Source organism: Lacerta agilis, chromosome 5 (assembly GCF_009819535.1).
Source record: "Lacerta agilis isolate rLacAgi1 chromosome 5, rLacAgi1.pri, whole genome shotgun sequence".
Taxonomy (NCBI): domain Eukaryota; kingdom Metazoa; phylum Chordata; class Lepidosauria; order Squamata; family Lacertidae; genus Lacerta; species Lacerta agilis.
In genome coordinates, this window is record NC_046316.1 from 19,860,949 (window position 1) to 19,880,741 (window position 19,793).

The window sequence follows — 19,793 nt, forward strand, 5'->3', positions numbered from 1 at the left end:
GGTAATTTATGGACCTACCGTAATAGGTATCTAAAGCCATTTGCACATGTTGCCCATACAACCAGTCAATGCAAAATGTAGGCACCCTATATATAGAAATGAGCAAACTAGTGATATTTTAGGGAGCAGGCTAGCAGGCCATTACTTACATCATAGGAGCCTACACTACACAAAACACTGTTGCTGTATGTAGATTTTATTTTATTTGGTTTTTTATCTTATATTTTGGAAATGTACATCCAGTGTTTTCTTCCTTTAATTTTTTTTGAGGGGGGGCAAGAGAGTGGGGCCCTAAGCTATAGCTTGTTTAGCTTATACGTAAATCCATTACTGTTCTGAGCCATGATCAATTCAACTTCCATTGCGCTACAAGTTTTTTAAAAGTCAAAACTTTATCCGCAGGCCTGAGATCTATGCATTCTTATTTCGACCACTCCATTCCCCCATTTGTGCCATCTTCTCGTGAGCTAATGGCATAGAATTGTCAAGCGGGATTACATTTTTCAAAAGGTGCTTCATGCTCAGAACACTTCGCTTTGCAGAGGATGCTTGAGATGCCAAATTAAAACCTGGCTCATTTCCCTCCTCTCCCATCCCACTTTTTTTTAAAGAATCTATTTAATGAGGTCACTGAACTCCCTGAATTGTTCTCTCTTTTTAATAGCTGGTCTCCAATATGATCACCTGAATCATTTGAAGCATTAACGTTTGAAGCCTTGCATTTTTGCTGGGGTGTGTGTCCTTTCGAAATGCCCCCTCCCCTTCAACCTCCACATGTATATGTGCAAAATGAATAAAGGTGTTGCAACAGCGAAGAAACACCGGAGCATTTGGAAAAACCATTTCTTTTATTTCAAAACATGTGTTTCCAGATAACAGCAACTTCTTTCTACCGCACACACTTTCAGTATCCAAAAGATAACAAAGTCATATCTAAGGATCGGGGTAATAATGTGTTGAAATGGTCGTCGTTAGAGGAGCAAGGAAATCCTGTAAATTAGTTGCTCTAAAACAAGCATGTCCAACTCCCAAGAGACTGCAATCTACTCCCACTATAAAAAAAACCAACTGGCAATGGATTAACCATTGAATTAACCAAAGTTGTTGAGCTTTTTTTGGAGCGATCAGAAACACATGATCGGCCAGCATTGACCAGGGACGCCTCGCAGTTGGCCAGTTGGACATGCCTGCTCTAGAAGCTCTGGAATATAAAACTTTGCTGAGCTTATGAACATGGCATAGGGAACAGTGGCCAAATCTCTGCTTGGCCAAATCTCTGCTTGGTTGTGAACATCATTAAGTGTCACTGGAACACTCAATTTAACCTACCTCATAGAGTTGCTGTGGGGATTAAACTAAATATGCTGAACTCTTTTGAAGAAGAGTAAACTTCAAAATATACATATATATATAAATAGCACTGTTTCTACATCACCTTTTAAGAGCCCAGTTAAAAAATATTGAAAGTTTCGGACTCTGGGGCAAAATTGCCACATACATACATAAAGACAGACAGGTAGATAACAGAGTTTTTCTGCATGCAGGTATGCAACTGTGTCTATATACCTTTTTCAGGAGGGGGGATTTCACACATTTAAAAGAAAATAGCTTCAATGAACATAATTATCATTTACTGATGGGGGGCAACTTTCTATTTTGTATTTTAATTGCTTCTAATGTAAAGTGCCTTGGGTGTCCTTTGCAAAAGGGATGGCGAGTAAGTTCTGCTGAAAATGGATTGCATTTCCCCCCCCTCGTGTCCTATTATCGATTATTTTACATTTGGGGAATAAAGTATTGTTGGATTGTTTCTAATGACAAAATCAGATGTGGCATGGAAGATCTGAGAAGTCCCCCCCCTTTTTTTAATGCAATGCATGTGTGAAATTGATTGGTTAGGAGATGTAGGGATGGAGGAGTAACCCAATTAATTGTTCGTTTAAAGCTGAATCTATCAAAACTGCACATTCGGGAGCAATAGGCGAACCCAAACACAGCCTGCCTTCAAAATTTGCACTTAGCTGAATTTTGCAGTGCAGTTCTCCAGCCAGTGCTACAAAAATGCATCTATTAGGGGGAAATGGGCACAGGAATGAAGATACTAGTGAAAATAACACCAAAAAATGTGTTATTTTGGGGGGGGGGATTGCTTGCAAAGCTTGACATTAATCAACACTGTGTATAAAAAGTGTAGTTTTTAAGGGAAAAATTCACATTAAAGTGACAATGAATTTTCATGAGATTTTTTTTTAACCTGCATTGCTGCAAAATGCGGAGAACTGAATATCAGTTGGAAAAATGAGAAGCTGAGAGAACCAAAATTGACAAATTCACCCATCCCTAGAGAGAGATGTGCTTCATCCTTTCCCCACGTATCATTTGCCAGTTTAAGGATTCTCCCCCCAGCCTCCCCTCCCCCCCCACTGCCGGGGGGGGGGAGGACGACCTAAAACTGGCATCTTTTCTCTATGGACATTGGATTTTGGTCTGTGCAGACAACTAAGAATCCTTGTTGTGATCAGTGTGTACCTTGTGTGGCTGGTTGTATACAGGTATGTGGGCACATCTTTCTTTCTAAACAGCAAAAATCTCACTCCCAAACACCCATATTTTTATACTTTTAAGTATCACTTCATTTTAGCAGCAAATGGGGTTTCTGTACGATAAGCTCTGTTATCTAATTTCGCCATTAACTAAGACGCCACTAACTTTTTGTGCTGCTGATAAAAATTACTACTGCAAGCTCACTAGAAGGCGACAATAAAGTTAAATCTAAAGTTATGGCCGACTTTAACCAGTAAGAGAGATCTACAAGAGCCTGCTGGATCTAACCAAAGCTGCATACATACCAGACATTGAAAGCAGATCCCAGCCCCCAAACAACCATGGTAACTGTATTATGCTAGGAACTGTAGCTCAGTTAAGGGTAAACGCTGTTAGGGATGTGCTTTAAATGTTCTTTAATGTTCTTTTCATGCTGGTAGAGATGCATGTTTACTTCTGGAACCAATAGTCGTTACATACAACTGAAGTCAGATTTGAACTGACGCGATTTAAAAACAAACAAACACACAGCATTTTTAAGAAAACCATTTTGTTTCCATTTCTTTAACAGCTTCGGTCTTGCTGAGTTACTTCTGTGCAGAAGAGTTCTTAATCTGAATTAGAAATCTCCACTACCTTGCTTGTTTTAAATGCACTTGGACAAACTCTCCTGGTCTGACCAGTGTTGTTGCTAAGGTCCTATTTCTGAACTTGTCCAATTCATTCATTCATTCATTCATTCATTCATTCATTTAAAAAAAGCTATCACCAGCAGCTACAATGGGAAGGAAAGGTGTGGAGGTGTCCTAAAACTATTCAGTAATCTAAATTACAGATGTGCCTCTAGAAAAACCCTCTGGTTGTATATTGATAGATCATACTCTATGCTCGTTCAACAAGCGATACAATTCCATCCATCCCCTGCATTGTTAACCAAAAATTACAGCCAGAAGGCTGACAGAGGTGTAGCGTTCCTGCTAAAATGATGACCCTGTGCATTCCTCTCTTGCCTTCCAACAACTTCAACTGCTGTAGGTTTTCGGTGGCCTCAGAAGTTCTGTTCTGTATGTTTGTCACCTGTTGACATCATGAAACCCTACTGTCCACATGTGTGAGATATTTTCATCAGTCTTTCTATATTTACTTTTCTGTTATCTAATATTGGATTGTGCTTAGAGATCAGCTAATAGAGATCAGCACTATTTCTGTGCTCGGGTTTCTGCTTGTTGGCCTTCTCCTTGTCCTCGCAAGCCTTCAGCTTTCTCTTGTCGTCATTGGAGTCTCGGTGGCATAGCCCCTCTTCACTGCCCGTTGGCAAGCTGTCAAACGTGTTCTCTTTATTAGCTGCCCGAAGATTTTGCCCTTTCCTGCTCTGGCGGCAGAAGTCGGCACATTTCTCCATGCAATTAAACCTGGTCTCGGTGGTACATGCGTACATCCCGGCGGGGACAGCGAGCACCATGGCACATACAATGATGATGATATGGATGAGCTTCTCCCGCTGCTCCAGCTCGCTGATGTCACTTCCTGTAACAAACACAATGCACTGCCCCTTTTGAGGCATCTGGTTCCTCAAAGTAACACACACCTCATACTTGGTGGCAGGGAGAAGGTCGTTGACAGAGTAAGTATTGATGCCGGGGCCAATGTATATCATGTCTTTCTTAGAGTCATCATACTTCCCAAAATGGAGGGTATACCAGGCTTCTCCTGGATTCTCTGTCAAGCTGTACCACTCCAAAGTGATCCCATAGACCGTCTGCTTGGCAATCCTCACATCGATGTATGAATTCTCACCTGGGTCTGAGGAAGAGAAGGAGGAGGCCGCCACCCTTGGAGCTTGAACTTTCAGCATCATTGTGGCTGAGGTGTTGCCAAGGAAGTTAGCAGCTGTGCACGTGTAATTGCCTTCATCCACAAGGTGGGTGGAAGGAATAATCAATTCTGACTTAATTCTATCTTCACTAATATGGGTGGTGGATGCTAGGGAGGGGGGAGGAGAACAAGGACAAACATGTTAGTAGTACCAGCACTCTAGCTCCCCTGATGTTTTAACAGCATGATCCAAGCCTCAGAACAACATAGAGATGTGCAAAAATTCCTTAAAAATTGCAATGGTTTCAGCGAAATTATTTCGGTAATAATAATAATAATAATAATAATAATAATAATAATAATAATAATAATAATAATTTATTTATACCCCACCCATCTGGATGGGTTTCCCCAGCTACTCCGGTCGGCTCTCAACAGAATATTAAAAACCCGATAAAACATCAAACATTAAAAACATCCCTAAACAGGGTTGCCCTCAAATGTCATCTAAAAATCAGATAGTTGTTTATTTCCTTGACATCTGATGGGAGGGCGTTCCACATGGTGGGCGCCACCACCAAGAAGGCCCACTGCCTGGTTCCCTGTAACCTCAGTTATCGCAGTGAGGGAACCGCCAGAAGGCCTTCAGAGCTGGACGTCAGTGTCCAAGCAGAACGATCTTTGAAATATATCATACTAGACAAAATATTAACGCCAAATCTAAATTTCCCAAATTGAAAGGCAGCTGTGTCAGCCCATAAGAAAAGCGGCAAATTCCATATTAGGGCAATGCCATGAAAAACGTCGGAAGAGTGTGCAAGCTTTCGATGAAGAGTTCCGGGAAACCCAGAAGCTTGCACCTTATTTTTGTTAGCCTTAAAACAGTCTTGCCTGATTGTGGACTCTGGAATTCTGATCCTGTTATTCTCTGAGGACCTTCTGAGCAAGATGGGACCCTCACTACAATCACCACTAGACCTCATCATATTCGTTACCAAGAGAGGAGACGGTGGGGGAGAAGGCGCCATCAAAGGGCACAGGATGAAGAAGACCTCAGATACCCCTACAGTTATTTAGTGCACATTATCACCTAGTGATCAAGCAAATGACAGCTTCTGTACATTTCATACACCATGGGGACCCAAGAGCACTTGCTATAAAGAACATGGATTTATCCAGTGATCATAGAAATCTCACATGTGACGTGGCAGGTCTTGACCGAAAGTAGCTGCACAGTGGCAAATCCTAACTTCAAAAATTATGAAATGCCTAGTGTCATTCAGGATTTTTAAGTCAACAGAGCAGCAGTCATCCATACTGGTTGGCAACTGACCCCAAAATGCCAGAATAATATGGAACTCTTTTACCGTCTGCTTGAGACTTTCCTTTTCTCTCCATAAGGTCTATGAATCAAATCAAGGTCACTGTTTATAGCTACAACCATTCAGGTGAACTGCAAAAGAAGCAATTAAGACCTATGGGAATATATATATATATATATATATATATATATATATATATATAGCTGAAGCAATTTCATTTCAACTGTCTAGAATAATTTACTTCAAGGCTGAGTCCAGCCTAGGAAAATTCCAGCCCTGTAGGAATCGGTTTAGGAAAGCTACATGCAATTTAGCCAATATAGTAAGCCTGCAAAATTCTAATGTGGCTGTAGCAATCCTCACCCCCGGTTTTGGCTTGGAGGGGGTCAGGATGTGGCAAAGGATTCCTTCCACTTGGTTCCACTCAGCTCTACAAGGCTTTGCTGTTAGGGGGCCCCTGCTGCTACGGTTTCTGCTTGCTAACACATGCTACCAATTGGTAGGTTATATGCCCGCCTGTGGTAGCCACCATAAATTCCCCAAATGGGGTCACTTTGTGGGAAGGGAAGATGCAATGGGGCAACCCAGGACTCTCTTCTGTGGCAGCATGGAATTGGGACAGCAAGAATCACCCGTTTTACCACCCTGCTCCGTCAACTTCAGCCATGGTTGGCACAAGCAGCAGGGATTCAAATGCAGCTCCATTCAGCCCTACTGCCTCCATCTGGAACTTTGGGTTGCAGCCTTCGGTTGTATGCAGGAGTACATCTTCTTGAAGTCAATGGAGCTTGCTTCCGAGTATAAGTGTATAGAATTGCTCGGTTGATATTGTTAACTCTTGCCTTTGTTTTATACACTGTTCAGATATGCATAAGCAGTACAGTGGTACATCAGGTTAAGAACTTAATTGGTTCTGGAGGTCCATTCTTAACCTGAAACTGTTCTTAACCTAAGGTACCACTTTAGCTTATGGGGCCTCCCTCTGCCGCCGCACCACCGCAGCACAATTTCTGTTCTCATCCTGAAGCAATGTTCTTAACCCAAGGTACTATTTCTGGGTTAGCGGAGTCTGTAACCTGAAGCGTCTGTAACCTGAAGCATCTGTAACCCAAGGTACCACTGTAAATGGACATGTGAAAAGCCCAGGATCAAATAAGCCTTAAAGAGTCACAGTCCAGCAAAAATTTGCCAACAATGATGTCTTATCAAAAACAATGGAAGGGGCTTAATTGTGGCTAATGAAGCCCTCTGTGGTGTGAGGGTGGTGACTCGTGACAGGGCCTTCTCTGAAGTATCCTCAAAACCATGGAACTTCCCTCCCATTGGGGCACACTGTACATCTTTCACTGGCTATTTATGAGGCACCTCTCCTTTTGTAACTGAAATATGTTGTCATTAATGTCGTCCTCCCTGTGAATTGTATCATTAGTTGTAGCTTATGCATTGCTGCTGTTGTTTTAAGGTTTGTGGGTTATATTTATTGTTTTGTGATAGTATTTTAGCTTTTGTGAGTCATCCCAGGGCATTAGAGGAAAGCACAGGTAAGAAACCAAAGGGAGGGAAAGAGAGAAAGAAAGAAAGGTAAAGAGAGAACAATTTGGCTTCCATTGATTTTAGCTGAATGCAGTTGTGGCTAATTTGTGCCGGATTATCCTCAAAGCCCACAATTCAATTTGTTTCTATTGGATACTATACCATGGCCAATGTATAAAGTAATTAATAAGCAAAGTATTACTAATGAAGCAAGCCACAGTAGATGAAGAAGAGGAGGAGGAGGAGGAGGAGTTTGGATTTGACATCCCACTTTATCACTACCCGAAGGAGTCTCAAAGCGGATAATATTCTCCTTTCCCTTCCTTCTCCACAACAAACACTCTGTGAGGTTAGTGGGGCTGAGAGACTTCAAAGAAATGTGACTAGCCCAAGGTCACCCAGCAGCTGCATGTGGAGGAGCGGAGACGCGAACCTGGTTCAACAGATTATGAGTCTACCGCTCTTAACCACTACACCACACTGGCTCTCATATAAAGCAGTCATTGTTAAAATAAAGCTTACAAAATGGCGCTCCAGTGATGGGCCAACCATGAGGATGTGAGGAGGGGTCTGGGAGAAGGGAAATATGAGTAGACTTGGCAATCCCGTTAAGACATTTTAAAGAAAATGTGAGAAAGCACATGGCATATGGTGGATATATTTAGCTATTTTCAGCAATTCATTGACACTGGAGCAGTCCAATTAAAATCATTTGATGTACTCTAAGGAACATAGAGTGCTATTTTATATCTGGTCTGACTATTCACCCATCTACCCCATTATAGTCTTACTAGTAAGTGGCTCTCTCACATCTCAGGCAGGGATAACTTGGTACCTGATCCTTTTAGCTTAGAGTTTCCAAGGATTAAATCAGGGACTTTCTACGTTCAAAGAATGTGGTCAGCCACTGAGTTATGCTCCTTCCATAAGTCAGCGTGGTATGGGTTTCATAACCAAAGGATGGTATTTTTAAGCAAGTCATAATAAATGTGAGCATCCAGGAAGCTCAGCATATCCATCCAGGCATAGTATGTTTGTGTTTGTTTTAATTCCACCCCACCCACCCACCCCAAAAATATTATGGAACCAGAGAAACAAGTAAACAACAATAAAATTTCAATAATATAGCCAACTGAAGGCAGGGCATACAAAACCTAACTCAAATGATAATCCTCAATCTGAAATCATGACAATCATATTTCTCTTGATGACACAGAGAGAGAGATTTCTGGACATCTAAACCGAAACTTGTTTCATCAGCCTCCTGCTCATATAGAGGGGAGCCAGTGTGGTGCAGTTGGTTGTATCGAACAGGACTGAGAAGACCCAGGTTCAAAGCCACACTCAACCATGAACCTCATTGGGTGATCTTGTGCAGTTGCTATCCCTTTGCCAGTCAATTTCACAGATATGATGTAAGAACAAAACGGAGGGAGGGGACAATTTGTGCTATCCTGAGCTTCTTGGAGGAAAGGTGGAATATGGATGTAATAGGCAGAGGAAGGGACTAGTGGTGAAGGTATCTAATATTCAGCCCTCCTAAATCAACATGATTTTTTTTAACAATAGCAGAATCTGACTGGCTTTACTCATATAATCACACAATGGTTGTTCACGTTTCACCCACCTTTTCTATTCGGTAAGTGGCAGCCCATTCACAAAAAAGTGAATAAGGCACTTTAGTCTCATTGAATCCAATGGGCTAACTCAGCTTAACTAGTTTGCAGTCAGCCCCTGGCTAGAAGTTCAGAGACAAATCAATATAACTTTCCTTGGAGTAATGCTTACCATTAAATCCTCGTAGGTGCTTTAACATATAGGTCCACCAGATTGCTGGGGAAGGGCTGGCCTGCACCAGACAGGTCAAGGTCGCATTCAGCCCAACATATACAGTGGGATTCGGCTCAGAGGGTGATACCAACGGCTTCATGCAGTTATTCAGCTCCACTTCATGAAAGTACTTTCCTGCTCTGAATTTGGGGCTTGAGCAAGTTAAGTAAGAATTCATCAGAATGATGGGTGGGCTAATAGATTTGATAAACTGGACAAACCCTCGCAGGCGACAGTCACATATCCATGGGTTGTCGTGCAAAGCCAAGACCGCGTTGGAAATAGCATCTAGCTTCTTCTCCAGCTGCTGGGTTTTTTGGTACACGGGCCAGTTATAGAAAACATCCTTGGAGATGACAGTAAGCTGATTGGAAGAGATGTCTAAATAGGTCAGGCTAGGCAGATAGCGGAGAGCATGTTCTGGAAGGACATCGAGCCTGTTGTGCTTTAGATCCAGTATTTTCAAAGCTGGCGTGTCTTGGAACGCTGTCCATGGTACTGAAGTCAGCTTGTTCCCCTGCAATCTCAGCTCAGCCAAATCCTTCAGGTACTCAAGGCTTTTCAGATGCATGACCGTGATGTTATTGAAATTAAGCCAAAGATATTCCAAGGCACTGGCATTAGAGAATGACCCGCGAGGCAATTCTGTTAGGTGAGAATTTTCTATTCTAATTTTTTTGATATCTTCAGGGATGCCCTCAGGGATCTTTCTCAATGATGTTGACATGCAAAGCAAACTCCTAGAAAGCAAATCAGCAAAGTTAACATATTGCTTAGTTGGTTTTAATCCATTACATGGAATGACAGCAAAGTGAAGGTTTCTGTTTTTATGACACTGTTAAGAATGCACTTGCTTCATTTTCATCTTTCTCGTTTTAACACCCAAACAAAAGTACATTAACATCGCTATTACTGTATCATCATATCCGAAGACTTACTATTTCAGAAAACTAATCATGCCCTAAAAATGAACTTGAAATTAAACAGAATTAAAAACAAAAACAAAATACTAGCAACATTGGGCACAATTCAGTCACTACTTGTTGTTCCCAAGTTTCTCTATAGTCCTACCAATGTTTCTTACCTTCCAAAGTTATCGTTGGAACAGGTGCATCCTGTGACACAAGATGAAACTGTTGGGTTTGTCCCATAAGAGAAAAGCAGCAGCAGAAGAAGACATGCATGACAGATGAGATCCATATTCTTCCTGAAGTAAACACTGTGCAGGTTTTGCAACAGACAGAACAACAGCCCCCAAGTAGCAAATCCTATTAGGAGTAATCTTCTTTGACGCAGGGATAGCTGCTTCTGAAGACCTGGCAGGATCCTATGGATTCTTACACATGTTTTTCCAAACATCACTGTAGCAAGAAGTAACTGCTCTGTTAGGTAGCTATGAATCTGTCCGTAAGTAATATTTATATTTAATTCAATGGATGAAATGAGAATATAGAATACGGCAAAGGAAATTGCAGTGGACATTCAGCCAGGAAGCCCATGGTTAACTGATAAGTTAACTCTAAACTGTTTAGAGACCAGCTTTCAGCATGACACAAGTTCCCAATATAAGAATAAACAGGCCTGTTTTTCAGCCGAAACTCAACATAACTCAGTTCTGGCACCTCTCAGGTGGGCGCCAAACATGGTTAGAAAAATAGCACTGAAAATGTAATTAATTACCCTCCCCCCCCAAAAAAAAATAGAATGTCATGAAAGAAAATAAAAATGGAATCTCAATCTAATTCCCAAATGCCTGGTGGAGGGGGAATCTTCACATGCCTGTGATAAGAGACCAGGGAAGAACATATATAGGCTTCTTGGGGGGAGGGGTATAAGGCTAAGGTGAGATTTAAACAAGGGGCTTTCTAGCTCATAGCCACATTGCTGCACTGGCTCTGCTAAACCATCTCTGGAAATACAACACACCCCAGGTGTAAATGACAAGATAAAAAATACAGTGATGCCTCAGGTTACATATGCTTCAGGTTACAGACTCCGCTAACCCAGAAATAACGCTTCAGGTTAAGAAATTGTGTTCTTGTGGCGCAGCGGCAGCGGGAGGTCCCATTAGCTAAAGTGGTGCTTCAGGTTAAGAACAGTTTCAGGTTAAGAACGGACCTATGGAACGAATTTAGTTCTTAATTAGAGGTACCACTGTAAACCTCTAAAGTCACTAGATCTTCTACACAAGAAATCGGTGAACATCAAATGGAGTGGGAGACTTCAGTGACACTGGGGGTAGTCTCACAATTTTCATCTAAAGGGGCCTGTGAGATTGATAAAAGGTGGAACAAAGCAACAGTTCACCCACATGTCATTATGGAGGGCTGATGCTGGCTTAGTCATGTGTGCATGGATCCACAGTCTGTAAAAAGGTAAAGGTAAAGGACCCCTGGATGGTTAAATCCAGTTAAGGGCAACTATGGGGTTGTGGCACTCATCTTGCTTTCAGGCCCAGGTAGCCATCGTTTGTCCACAGACAGCTTTCCAGGTCATGTGGCCAGCATGACTAAACCGTTTCTCGTGCAATGGAACACTGTGATGGAAACCAGAGCGCACGGAAATGCTGTTTCCCTTCCCACCGCAGAGATACCTATTTGTCTACTTGCACTGGCGTGCTTTTGAAAAGTAGGTTGGCAGGAGCTGGGACAGAGCAACGGGAACTCACCTCATCACAGGGATCCAAACCGCCGACCTTCTGATCAGCAAGCCCAAGAAGCTTAGTGAATTAGACCACAGCGCCACCCGTTTGTACAAACAAGCATCCCTACCATTGAAATCTCAAGTGAAACATACACGACACCCATGTTGGTGGTTCACACAAACAGTAACTCCTGTACAAGACAGCCATGGCTGCAATGTTGCTGCAATGTTCTCACGAGCCAATTGCATGGGGCCCACTATTATGAATGAAATATCTCTTAAAATTTAGTGCCTAAGTCATTGGGCAAAGACCAAGGTATTCCCATCAGCCTATTCATATATATAATTGTTTGCTGGTGTTAACAGGGGAGAGGGGGATATTAAGTGATATTGCACTTAAAAAAAAAAACATCGACACAGCGCTGAAACATTTTGAAATGAGAAATCTGCATTCCTTTGACAACATCTAGTGCTGGTTTTATAGTTTTCGGCAAGCTCTCACAAATTGTAACCCAAATGTAGCATAAATATGGCTTAAGTAACAGAGCATGAATAAGAACAGTAACAAAAATCAAACAATGAAAACCTAGATATGTCATAAGCAAGGAGCAAAGGCGGAAACCCCGCTGATGGAACAGCAATCCGTAGGAAGCTAGGTCGAAAACAGGTATTAGCCTTCAACTGCATGAAAATGTGTCAACAGCACAGAGCCAGCACCTTTTGGAGTGGGAAATGATCTATTCTTTTGGTGACATCTAGTGTCTGTAGTTGGTATTCCTGTTTTCAGAGAACACTATGTTGATGGAAAAATAATTAGTCTCATCCCTATGAAGCCTAGCTGAAAACAGAGATTAGCCTGAACCTGCTTAACCCATCACCTTAGAAGACTAGGATAGAAAAGTATTTATAGCTGCCTCGGTGACAGATTTGGTCTATAAACATCTTTGTCCTACTTGGTTTGGAGTGTGTGTGTGTGTGTGTGTGTGTGTGTGTGTGTGTGTGTGAGAGAGAGAGAGAGAGAGAGAGAGAGAGAGAGAGAGAGAGAACACTGGTCCTGATTCTGTAGAGCCCTTTAAGTCACAGGAGCTTTTGAACCCCTGGTAGGAGATTGACATAGTCAACATGGCAGACATATTCTGGAAAAGTTCTGCAGCATAAAGAGAGCTCCCAAGATACCTGCTTTGCATATTTGGTTCTATGTGTCATTAGCTAATTATAACAAAGCCCATCAGGCTGTGTGCTCAGCGTTGCTCCCAAATAAGCTATTTAATTACTGGCTGTTTTTACAGCATGAGCCTATCCTCCCGTTATGCCAGCTGGACAAGGCAGGGTCACTACTAAGTCCCCTAGCATGCCATAATCCGACATTGTGATGCTGCTGTCATGCTGTGCCCCGTGTCATTACTAAAACATTGCAATGTCAATGAAGGTCAAAATGGGTGATGGTGGAAAGGGTGCAAGCAAGGAGGGGCGAGAATGGGATAAGTAAGCTCTGTTGGAATCCTATTTACTCAGACTGGATCAGTGCCATGTATAAACCCCCATACAGTCATGCTAACCATGACAGTATTTCCTTTGAGTGGAAAGTCCCTGTGTTGACTAAGCTGTTGCAGAGAGTCTGCTTTTTCTCTCCCTTTAGATCTGCAGAACTTCTCGCCGCAAAATGTTGGTTTTGACACTGTGGCTGTCCTATGGAAAAGTGACGCTTGTATTTATTTATTAACTATTTGGAGAGTTTCCATATCACTTTTCACTTCTGGGACGTATCATCAAAGTGGTTTACATATAAAATATAAAGGACCCCTAGACCACGGGTTGGCAACCTAAGGGCCGTGGGCCGGATGCAGCCCAATCACCTTCTCAATCCGGCCCGCGGATGGTCCGAGAATCAGCGTGTTTTTACATGAGTAGAATGTGTCCTTTTATTTAAAATGCAATACTGGGTTATTTGTGGGGCAAAGGAATTCGTTCATTCCCCCCCCAAAAAAATATAGTCCGGCCCACCACATGATCTGAGGGATGGTGGACCAGCCCACGTTTGAAAAAGGTTGCTGACCCCTGCCCTAGATGGTTAAGTCCAGTCAAAGGCGACTGTGGGGTATGACGCTCATCTCGTTTTCAGGCCAAGGGAGCCGGCGTATATCCACAGACAGCTTTCTGGGTCATGTGACCAGCATGACCATATAAAGCATATAAATATAAAACATAATAGCACATCATCAAGAAGATCCAGCTATTTGAAACCATATCAGAACGGGGGGGGGGGGGGGTTAAAAAGGGGGAGACACAATTCCAGAAAAGCAAAAATGGTCTGGGGCAAGTTCATCGCAGAAATCGATTCAACACAGAATATGGGGCTGGTTCATTACAGGTGTTTTGCCCCATTGTTCTCAAGAGCAGCACTCGATTTCCCCCATAGAGATGAATGGCAGCTATGCTCCACTGCCCTCAATGACACCACCGAAATAAAGATTGGATCCGTCTGCTGTTCCTGGTGGCCTCAGCGTCTAGAGACATTGCATTGTGTCGAAACTGCTGATTTGGCAAGAGCAAATGGTAGGCTTGAACCATCCTCCCAAGGGACAATGTTTAGGTTTGATTTTGCACCCCAGTTCCACAAGTCACCTTCCTTACCACTCAGCAATGGGGACAGAACTATGAGGGGCCAACAAAGGAAGGATACTGTTGTCCGCTTGGAGGAGTGGGCTAAGTGAGGTAAGCTCTGCATTTGTGATGTCGTTGCCTGTTGCTTGGTGTAATGAGGCATGTGAGTGATGTCATGACTGGTGAGGGTCTTCAAAATTGCCAGTGGCTGTTGTGACTGCTGCAGCTTTTTCCTCCCAGTGACAGTAAAGTTGCCTTGATAGGTGTGGTGTTTGCATGACATTTGTATCACATGATACAGACCAACCAAAAGATAAGATATAGAATATAGGCCAACATATAGATATCACATCTGTCATCTCTCCAAGCCTAGGAATCACTAAAATGTACAATCTGCTGTTAGATTGGGAAACAAAAGACGAGCTTGTTAAAGCTTCTATGACACACTGGACAATAGATATAGGGCAGTGATGGCGAACCCGTGGCACGCGTGCCACAGCTGGCACGCAGAGCTCTCTCTGCTGGCACGCCAGGGGCGGGGAAATGGCACCGCCGCGCAGCTCTGCTCATGCGTCCTGCCAGCGCAGGCGCAGCAGCAGACAGCAGCAATTTCCCTCCTTGGCACCTGTCCCAGTGGTGTTTGGCTGCTGCTGCTGCTGCTGCTGCTGGCTGCTGCGGAGGATTCGACGCGAGGCGATGACGACGAGGAGGTAACAGCAGCGGGGGCTGGGCCAGGGGCGGCGGGTGGTGGGTGAGGGGGAAGCCCTCCTTTTGAGCGCTGCGAGGGGGGGGGAGTGGAGACGGCGCTGCTCACTGTGCTGCTGCCTCTCAGGCTTCGCTCTTCCCTCTCGCGCCTCCCTCCCTCCATCCGCACCCGGCCGTCTCTCTCTCTCTCTCTCTCTCTCTCTCTCTCTCTCTCTCTGTGTTGCCCCTCCCTCGGGCACCTTCGCCCCTTCTCGCCCTTTTTCTCTCCCCTCGCTCCTCATATTCCCTTCCTTTTGCGCTGCTGGTCTCCTTCAGCCTCCTCCTGATTCTCGTTCGCTTTCTGTCCCTTTCCCTTCCTCCTTTCCTGCTCCTCTTTGCGTCCTTTCCATTTCTTCCACCCCAGCCCCAGATATATTTCCTTCAGCCTTCTCCACTCCACTTTTCTTTTCTTTTCTCCCCTCCGCATTGCATATTCTCCTGATGGGATGTGGGTTTGCATTGTAAAAACATCTCTTCTTGCTGGGGGCAAAAAGGATATTTATGAAGGACACAGCAGGCATGGAGAGGCAATTTAACCATTTCCTCCCATGCTGCAGCCCTAAGGACTGTTGCTCTTCTGAGGTCAATTCCTAATTTGCTTTGGAGAGAGCCTCCCGTGTTAACATTTGCATTTCCTACCAATGCAAATAGCAATTTCAAAGGGGTGGTTTTCATAAGGACCACAATAGGTGTGGAAAGGGTTGAACTCTCCATCTGCTGTGGCCCTGATTATTATCAACTGCCCCAATTGATGCTATTTGCATTTAAAACAATAACAGCAAGCCAGCACACTGGATGCAAAGACACATTTAACATCACATCTTGCTTGCCCCTAGAAATGCTTGTAAGGAAAAAGAAAAAGAAAACCTTTTGGAGCAGCACTATAATCTCTATCTGTTACTGCTATTCAGAGACTGTGCATAAAATGAGTTATTTCCACTATGCTAACACATATATCTGCCTGACCAGCAGCTTAATTTTAGCACATATTCTGTTAAAGTGATCCATTTATTTATTCGATATAAAAATTCTGTCAATGTTCTACTTCTGTCTGTGTCTCCATCTGTTCACGAAGATCCACAAATACCATTTGGACACAATTTCAGATGCAGTGTTCAGAACTGGGCTCTATAAGTACTTGACATCCTGATCATATGCATATTGTTTCAGTCTGAATCAAAGTTGAAATAGTAACAAACTATCTAAATATCACCTCCTGGCAAATAGAAGGGGAAGAAATGGAGGCAATGAGAGATTTTACTTTCTTGGGTTCCATGATCACTGCAGATGGTGACAGCAGTCACGAAATTAAAAGACGCCTGCTTCTTGGGAGAAAAGCAATGACAAACCTAGATAGCATCTTAAAAAGCAGAGACATCACCTTGCTGACAAAGGTCCGTATACTTAAAGCTATGGTTTTCCCAGTAGTGATGTATGGAAGGGGGAGCTGGACCATCAAGAAGGCTGATCGCCAAAGAATTGATGCTTTTGAATTATGGTGCTGGAGGAGACTTGAGAGTCCCATGGACTGCAAGAAGATCAAACCTATCCATTCTTAAAGAAATCAGCCCTGAGTGCTCACTAGAAGGACAGATCCTGATGTTGAGGCTCCAGTACTTTGGCCACCTCATGAGAAGAGAAGACTCCCTGGAAAAGACCCTGATGTTGGGAAAGAGGGAGGGCACAAGGAGAAGGGGACGACAGAGGATGAGATGGTTGGACAGTGTTCTCGAAGCTACTAACATGAATTTGGCCAAACTACGAGAGGCAGTGAAGGATAGGCGTGCCTGGCGTGCTCTGGTCCATGGGGTCACGAAGAGTCGGACATGACTGAACGACTGAACAACAACAACAAGGCTTGTTCGATACAATGTCAGTCTGGCATATAATCATTATTACAAGTTGAGTATCCCTTTGTCTAAAATACATGCACATGTAGAGTTTATTATCTTTTTCAATAAAAAACTGTAACATTGAAAACTTTGTTATTGTGTTTTACTTTTACTTTTAAGACTGCAAATGTTTGGACAACTGTAGGAGTTTTTTCTAACTAAAAACCTCGATATTCAGGTTTAATTGCAGTGTTGGCACTTTGAAATAAAAAAGTTTTTTTTCCGCTGCAGTTTGGGCACTCGGGCTCAAAAAGGTTCGCCATCACTGATATAGGGCATAATATACCAGTAGATTTGAATCTCTGGGGGAACTTTGAAAGAGCAATTTGAAGTTCACTGCATGTTATTCTTTGAAGGAGAACTACCCAAAAATGATTTATAGATGGTACTTAACTCTGAGTAGACTCGCTAAAATGTATAAGTCCAAATCAGATAAGCGTTGGAGATGTAATGAGGTTGAGGGTACGTTTTATCATATGTGGTGGACCTGTAAAAGGGTAAAAGAGTATTGGGAAATGATATATTATGAATTGAAAAATAAGTTTTAAAGTACCTTTCAAAAAAAAAAAAACAAGTTCCTTTTTGTTGGGGATAATTCAAAGGGAAACTCCCAGGTGTCAAAAAAGATTATTTATGTATGCGGCCCGTGTTTCATTAGCCCAAAAATGGAAAACGAGCGAGGTCCCAACCAAAGAAGAATGGCAATTTAAACTGATGGAATACACACAGCTTGCAGATTAAACATATAGAACAAGAGAACAAGAAGAATGCACATTTAAAGAAGACTGGAAAATGTTTACTGAATACATGGGTGAAAACTGCAGTGGCGTAGCAAGGGCAGGGCGTAGGGGGTGGTGCGCCCCGGGTTCCAGGGGAGGGGGGTGACACTTGGGCCGGCCCTGCCCCACCCCGCCAGTGGGCCCCAAGCAAGCCGTGGAGCGAGGCCACACCGCCCCCCGGCCCATCTGGGGCCCGTCCACCAATGCTGCTATGGACGGCTCGTGGGCCGCCGCTGCTGCTCCCACGGTGATCTTGTGAGCCACTGAGCGATTGGCGGCTTGTGGGGCTGCTGAACATGAGTGGCGGGCGTAAGGCCGTGCTGCTTTTCATGCGCGGCAACCCCACGAGCCGCCAATCACTCAGCGGCTTGCACGGTCGCTGCGGGAGCAGCAACGGTGGCCCGGCGTTGGAGTGAGCATGCGGCAGATTTGGCGCATGCTCACTCCGCCCTGATGTTGCGTTGTGATGTCACAGTGCAACGTCAGGACACCCCGCCCCCAGGGGGTGCCTCCGTTCGCCGCCCCAGGTAGTGAGGAGGCTTCCTCCGCACCTGGAAAACTGTGTTCATTTCAAAATGCTGGTAGCATTAAGATAAATTCAACAGTGTAAATCAGTTTTGATGGATGTAACAATGGATTACTGAATGGTTTGGTTAATGTAAAATATGCAGGGATTTACGGTATGCAAAATGAACCATGGAAAGACAAGGAGGGAAGTCACTTATTTAAGGTTGTTTAAATGAATATTTTGAAATGTAAATTATAAAATTTAATAAAAAATTTTATATATATTATATCAAGGAATCACTCAACACAATAAGCAGACATATTCTAGAATGCACTGTTACAAGAACACTGCTACACAACTTATAGAAAGTACGAGAAACTAGGTATTGAACCAGAAGTAGACAACAATAGGCTGTAATAAACATATTAAGCTCGCATCTGCCCTCTGGTGGCCATGTGTCCAATTACATTTAAATTAGAGCAGGAATAATGAAAATTATATTTCAAAACGAAATCTTGTTTGTTCAATCCCACAATTACATCTCAAACATTCACCAAACGCTCTGTAATTTTTATGTTTGCTTCAGAGCTGAGCATTCAACACAGGCGAAAGAGGTTGCCCCCTCAGATGCTTACCTTATCAAAATGCTGAAAAGAATTTTTTTGTTTAGGCAAGCCTAGCCGGATAATTTAGAAAGTTGTTGCAAGCGTTAGCTCTATTTTCGGTTGATTGATATTTTAGCTTTCCAAAAAATCTCAGAGTTTTGCTAATAATTCTTATTGTGCAAGTATGACCTTACTTGGGAGGAAGCAGTTCACTGCACATATGGCTTTGAAAGAGGGTTGGACAAATTCATGGAGGAGATAGCTATCAAACTTATCACTAGCCATGATGGCTATGCTCTGCCTCCACAGTTGGAGGCAGTAATGCTTCTGAATATTATTTCCTGACAGTAAGAGCTGTTCGACAGTGGAATTTGCTGCCAAGGAGTGTGGTGGAGTCTCCTTCTTCGGAGGTCTTTAAGCGGAGGCTTGACAGCCATCTGTCAGGAATGCTTTGATGGTGTTTCCTGCTTGGCAGGGGGTTGGACTGGATGGCCCTTGTGGTCTCTTCCAACTCTATAATTCTATGATTCTATGAATTTATATACCGCCCTATACCTGGGGGTCTCAGGGTGGTTCACAGAATAAAATCTATATATATAAAATGCAAGTGTCTCTGCGTCCAGTCCCTGTGTCTCTGGGTTTGCGCTACTGAGCATGTGCTCCAGGGACACAGGGATTGGATGGAGAGACATCGGGCTGGGAGCAGCAGCGGCAGTTGAAGCAGGGCGGTTGAAATAGAACACTGGCGCTCCAGAAGAGAGGGGAGGCCGAGGAGGAAGGCCATGCTGCCGTCTCCAGAGAAGGGGAAGAAGACATGATGGAGGCCGCGGGAGAGGAGACGGAGGCCGGCCCGCCGCAGGGAGGGAGGGAGGGAGGAGGAGCAAGAGGGAGGGAGGCGGCTTCTGTTCTAGCGCCCGTTATTTTAACAGGCTGAAACCACTAGTCAAGATATAAAACCACAAAATACATAATAA

General features: G+C 43.5%; 1 protein-coding gene across 1 annotated transcript; it reads right to left on the reverse strand.

The window, feature by feature from the left end:
- Window positions 1-3,713: 3,713 nt before the first annotated feature.
- LRIT2 (leucine rich repeat, Ig-like and transmembrane domains 2) lies at window positions 3,714-10,358 on the reverse strand. The gene is made up of 3 exons (XM_033148089.1): window positions 10,129-10,358; window positions 9,003-9,784; window positions 3,714-4,527 (listed from the first exon to the last, which is right to left on the reverse strand). Exons 1-3 carry the CDS (start codon window positions 10,242-10,244, stop codon window positions 3,728-3,730), a joined length of 1,698 nt encoding a protein of 565 aa, XP_033003980.1. The 5' UTR covers window positions 10,245-10,358; the 3' UTR covers window positions 3,714-3,727.
- Between the last annotated feature and the right edge of the window lie 9,435 nt (window positions 10,359-19,793).

Coding starts and splice junctions, on each gene's coding strand:
- LRIT2 (XM_033148089.1), bottom strand. CDS start 10,244: ATGGATCTCATCTGTCATGCATGTCTTCTTCTGCTGCTGCTTTTCTCT. Junction 9,785..10,128: donor TCCAACGATAACTTTGGAAG/GTAAGAAACATT, acceptor TTTGCTTTCTAG/GAGTTTGCTTTGCATGTCAA. Junction 4,528..9,002: donor GCACCTACGAGGATTTAATG/GTAAGCATTACT, acceptor CCCCCTCCCTAG/CATCCACCACCCATATTAGT.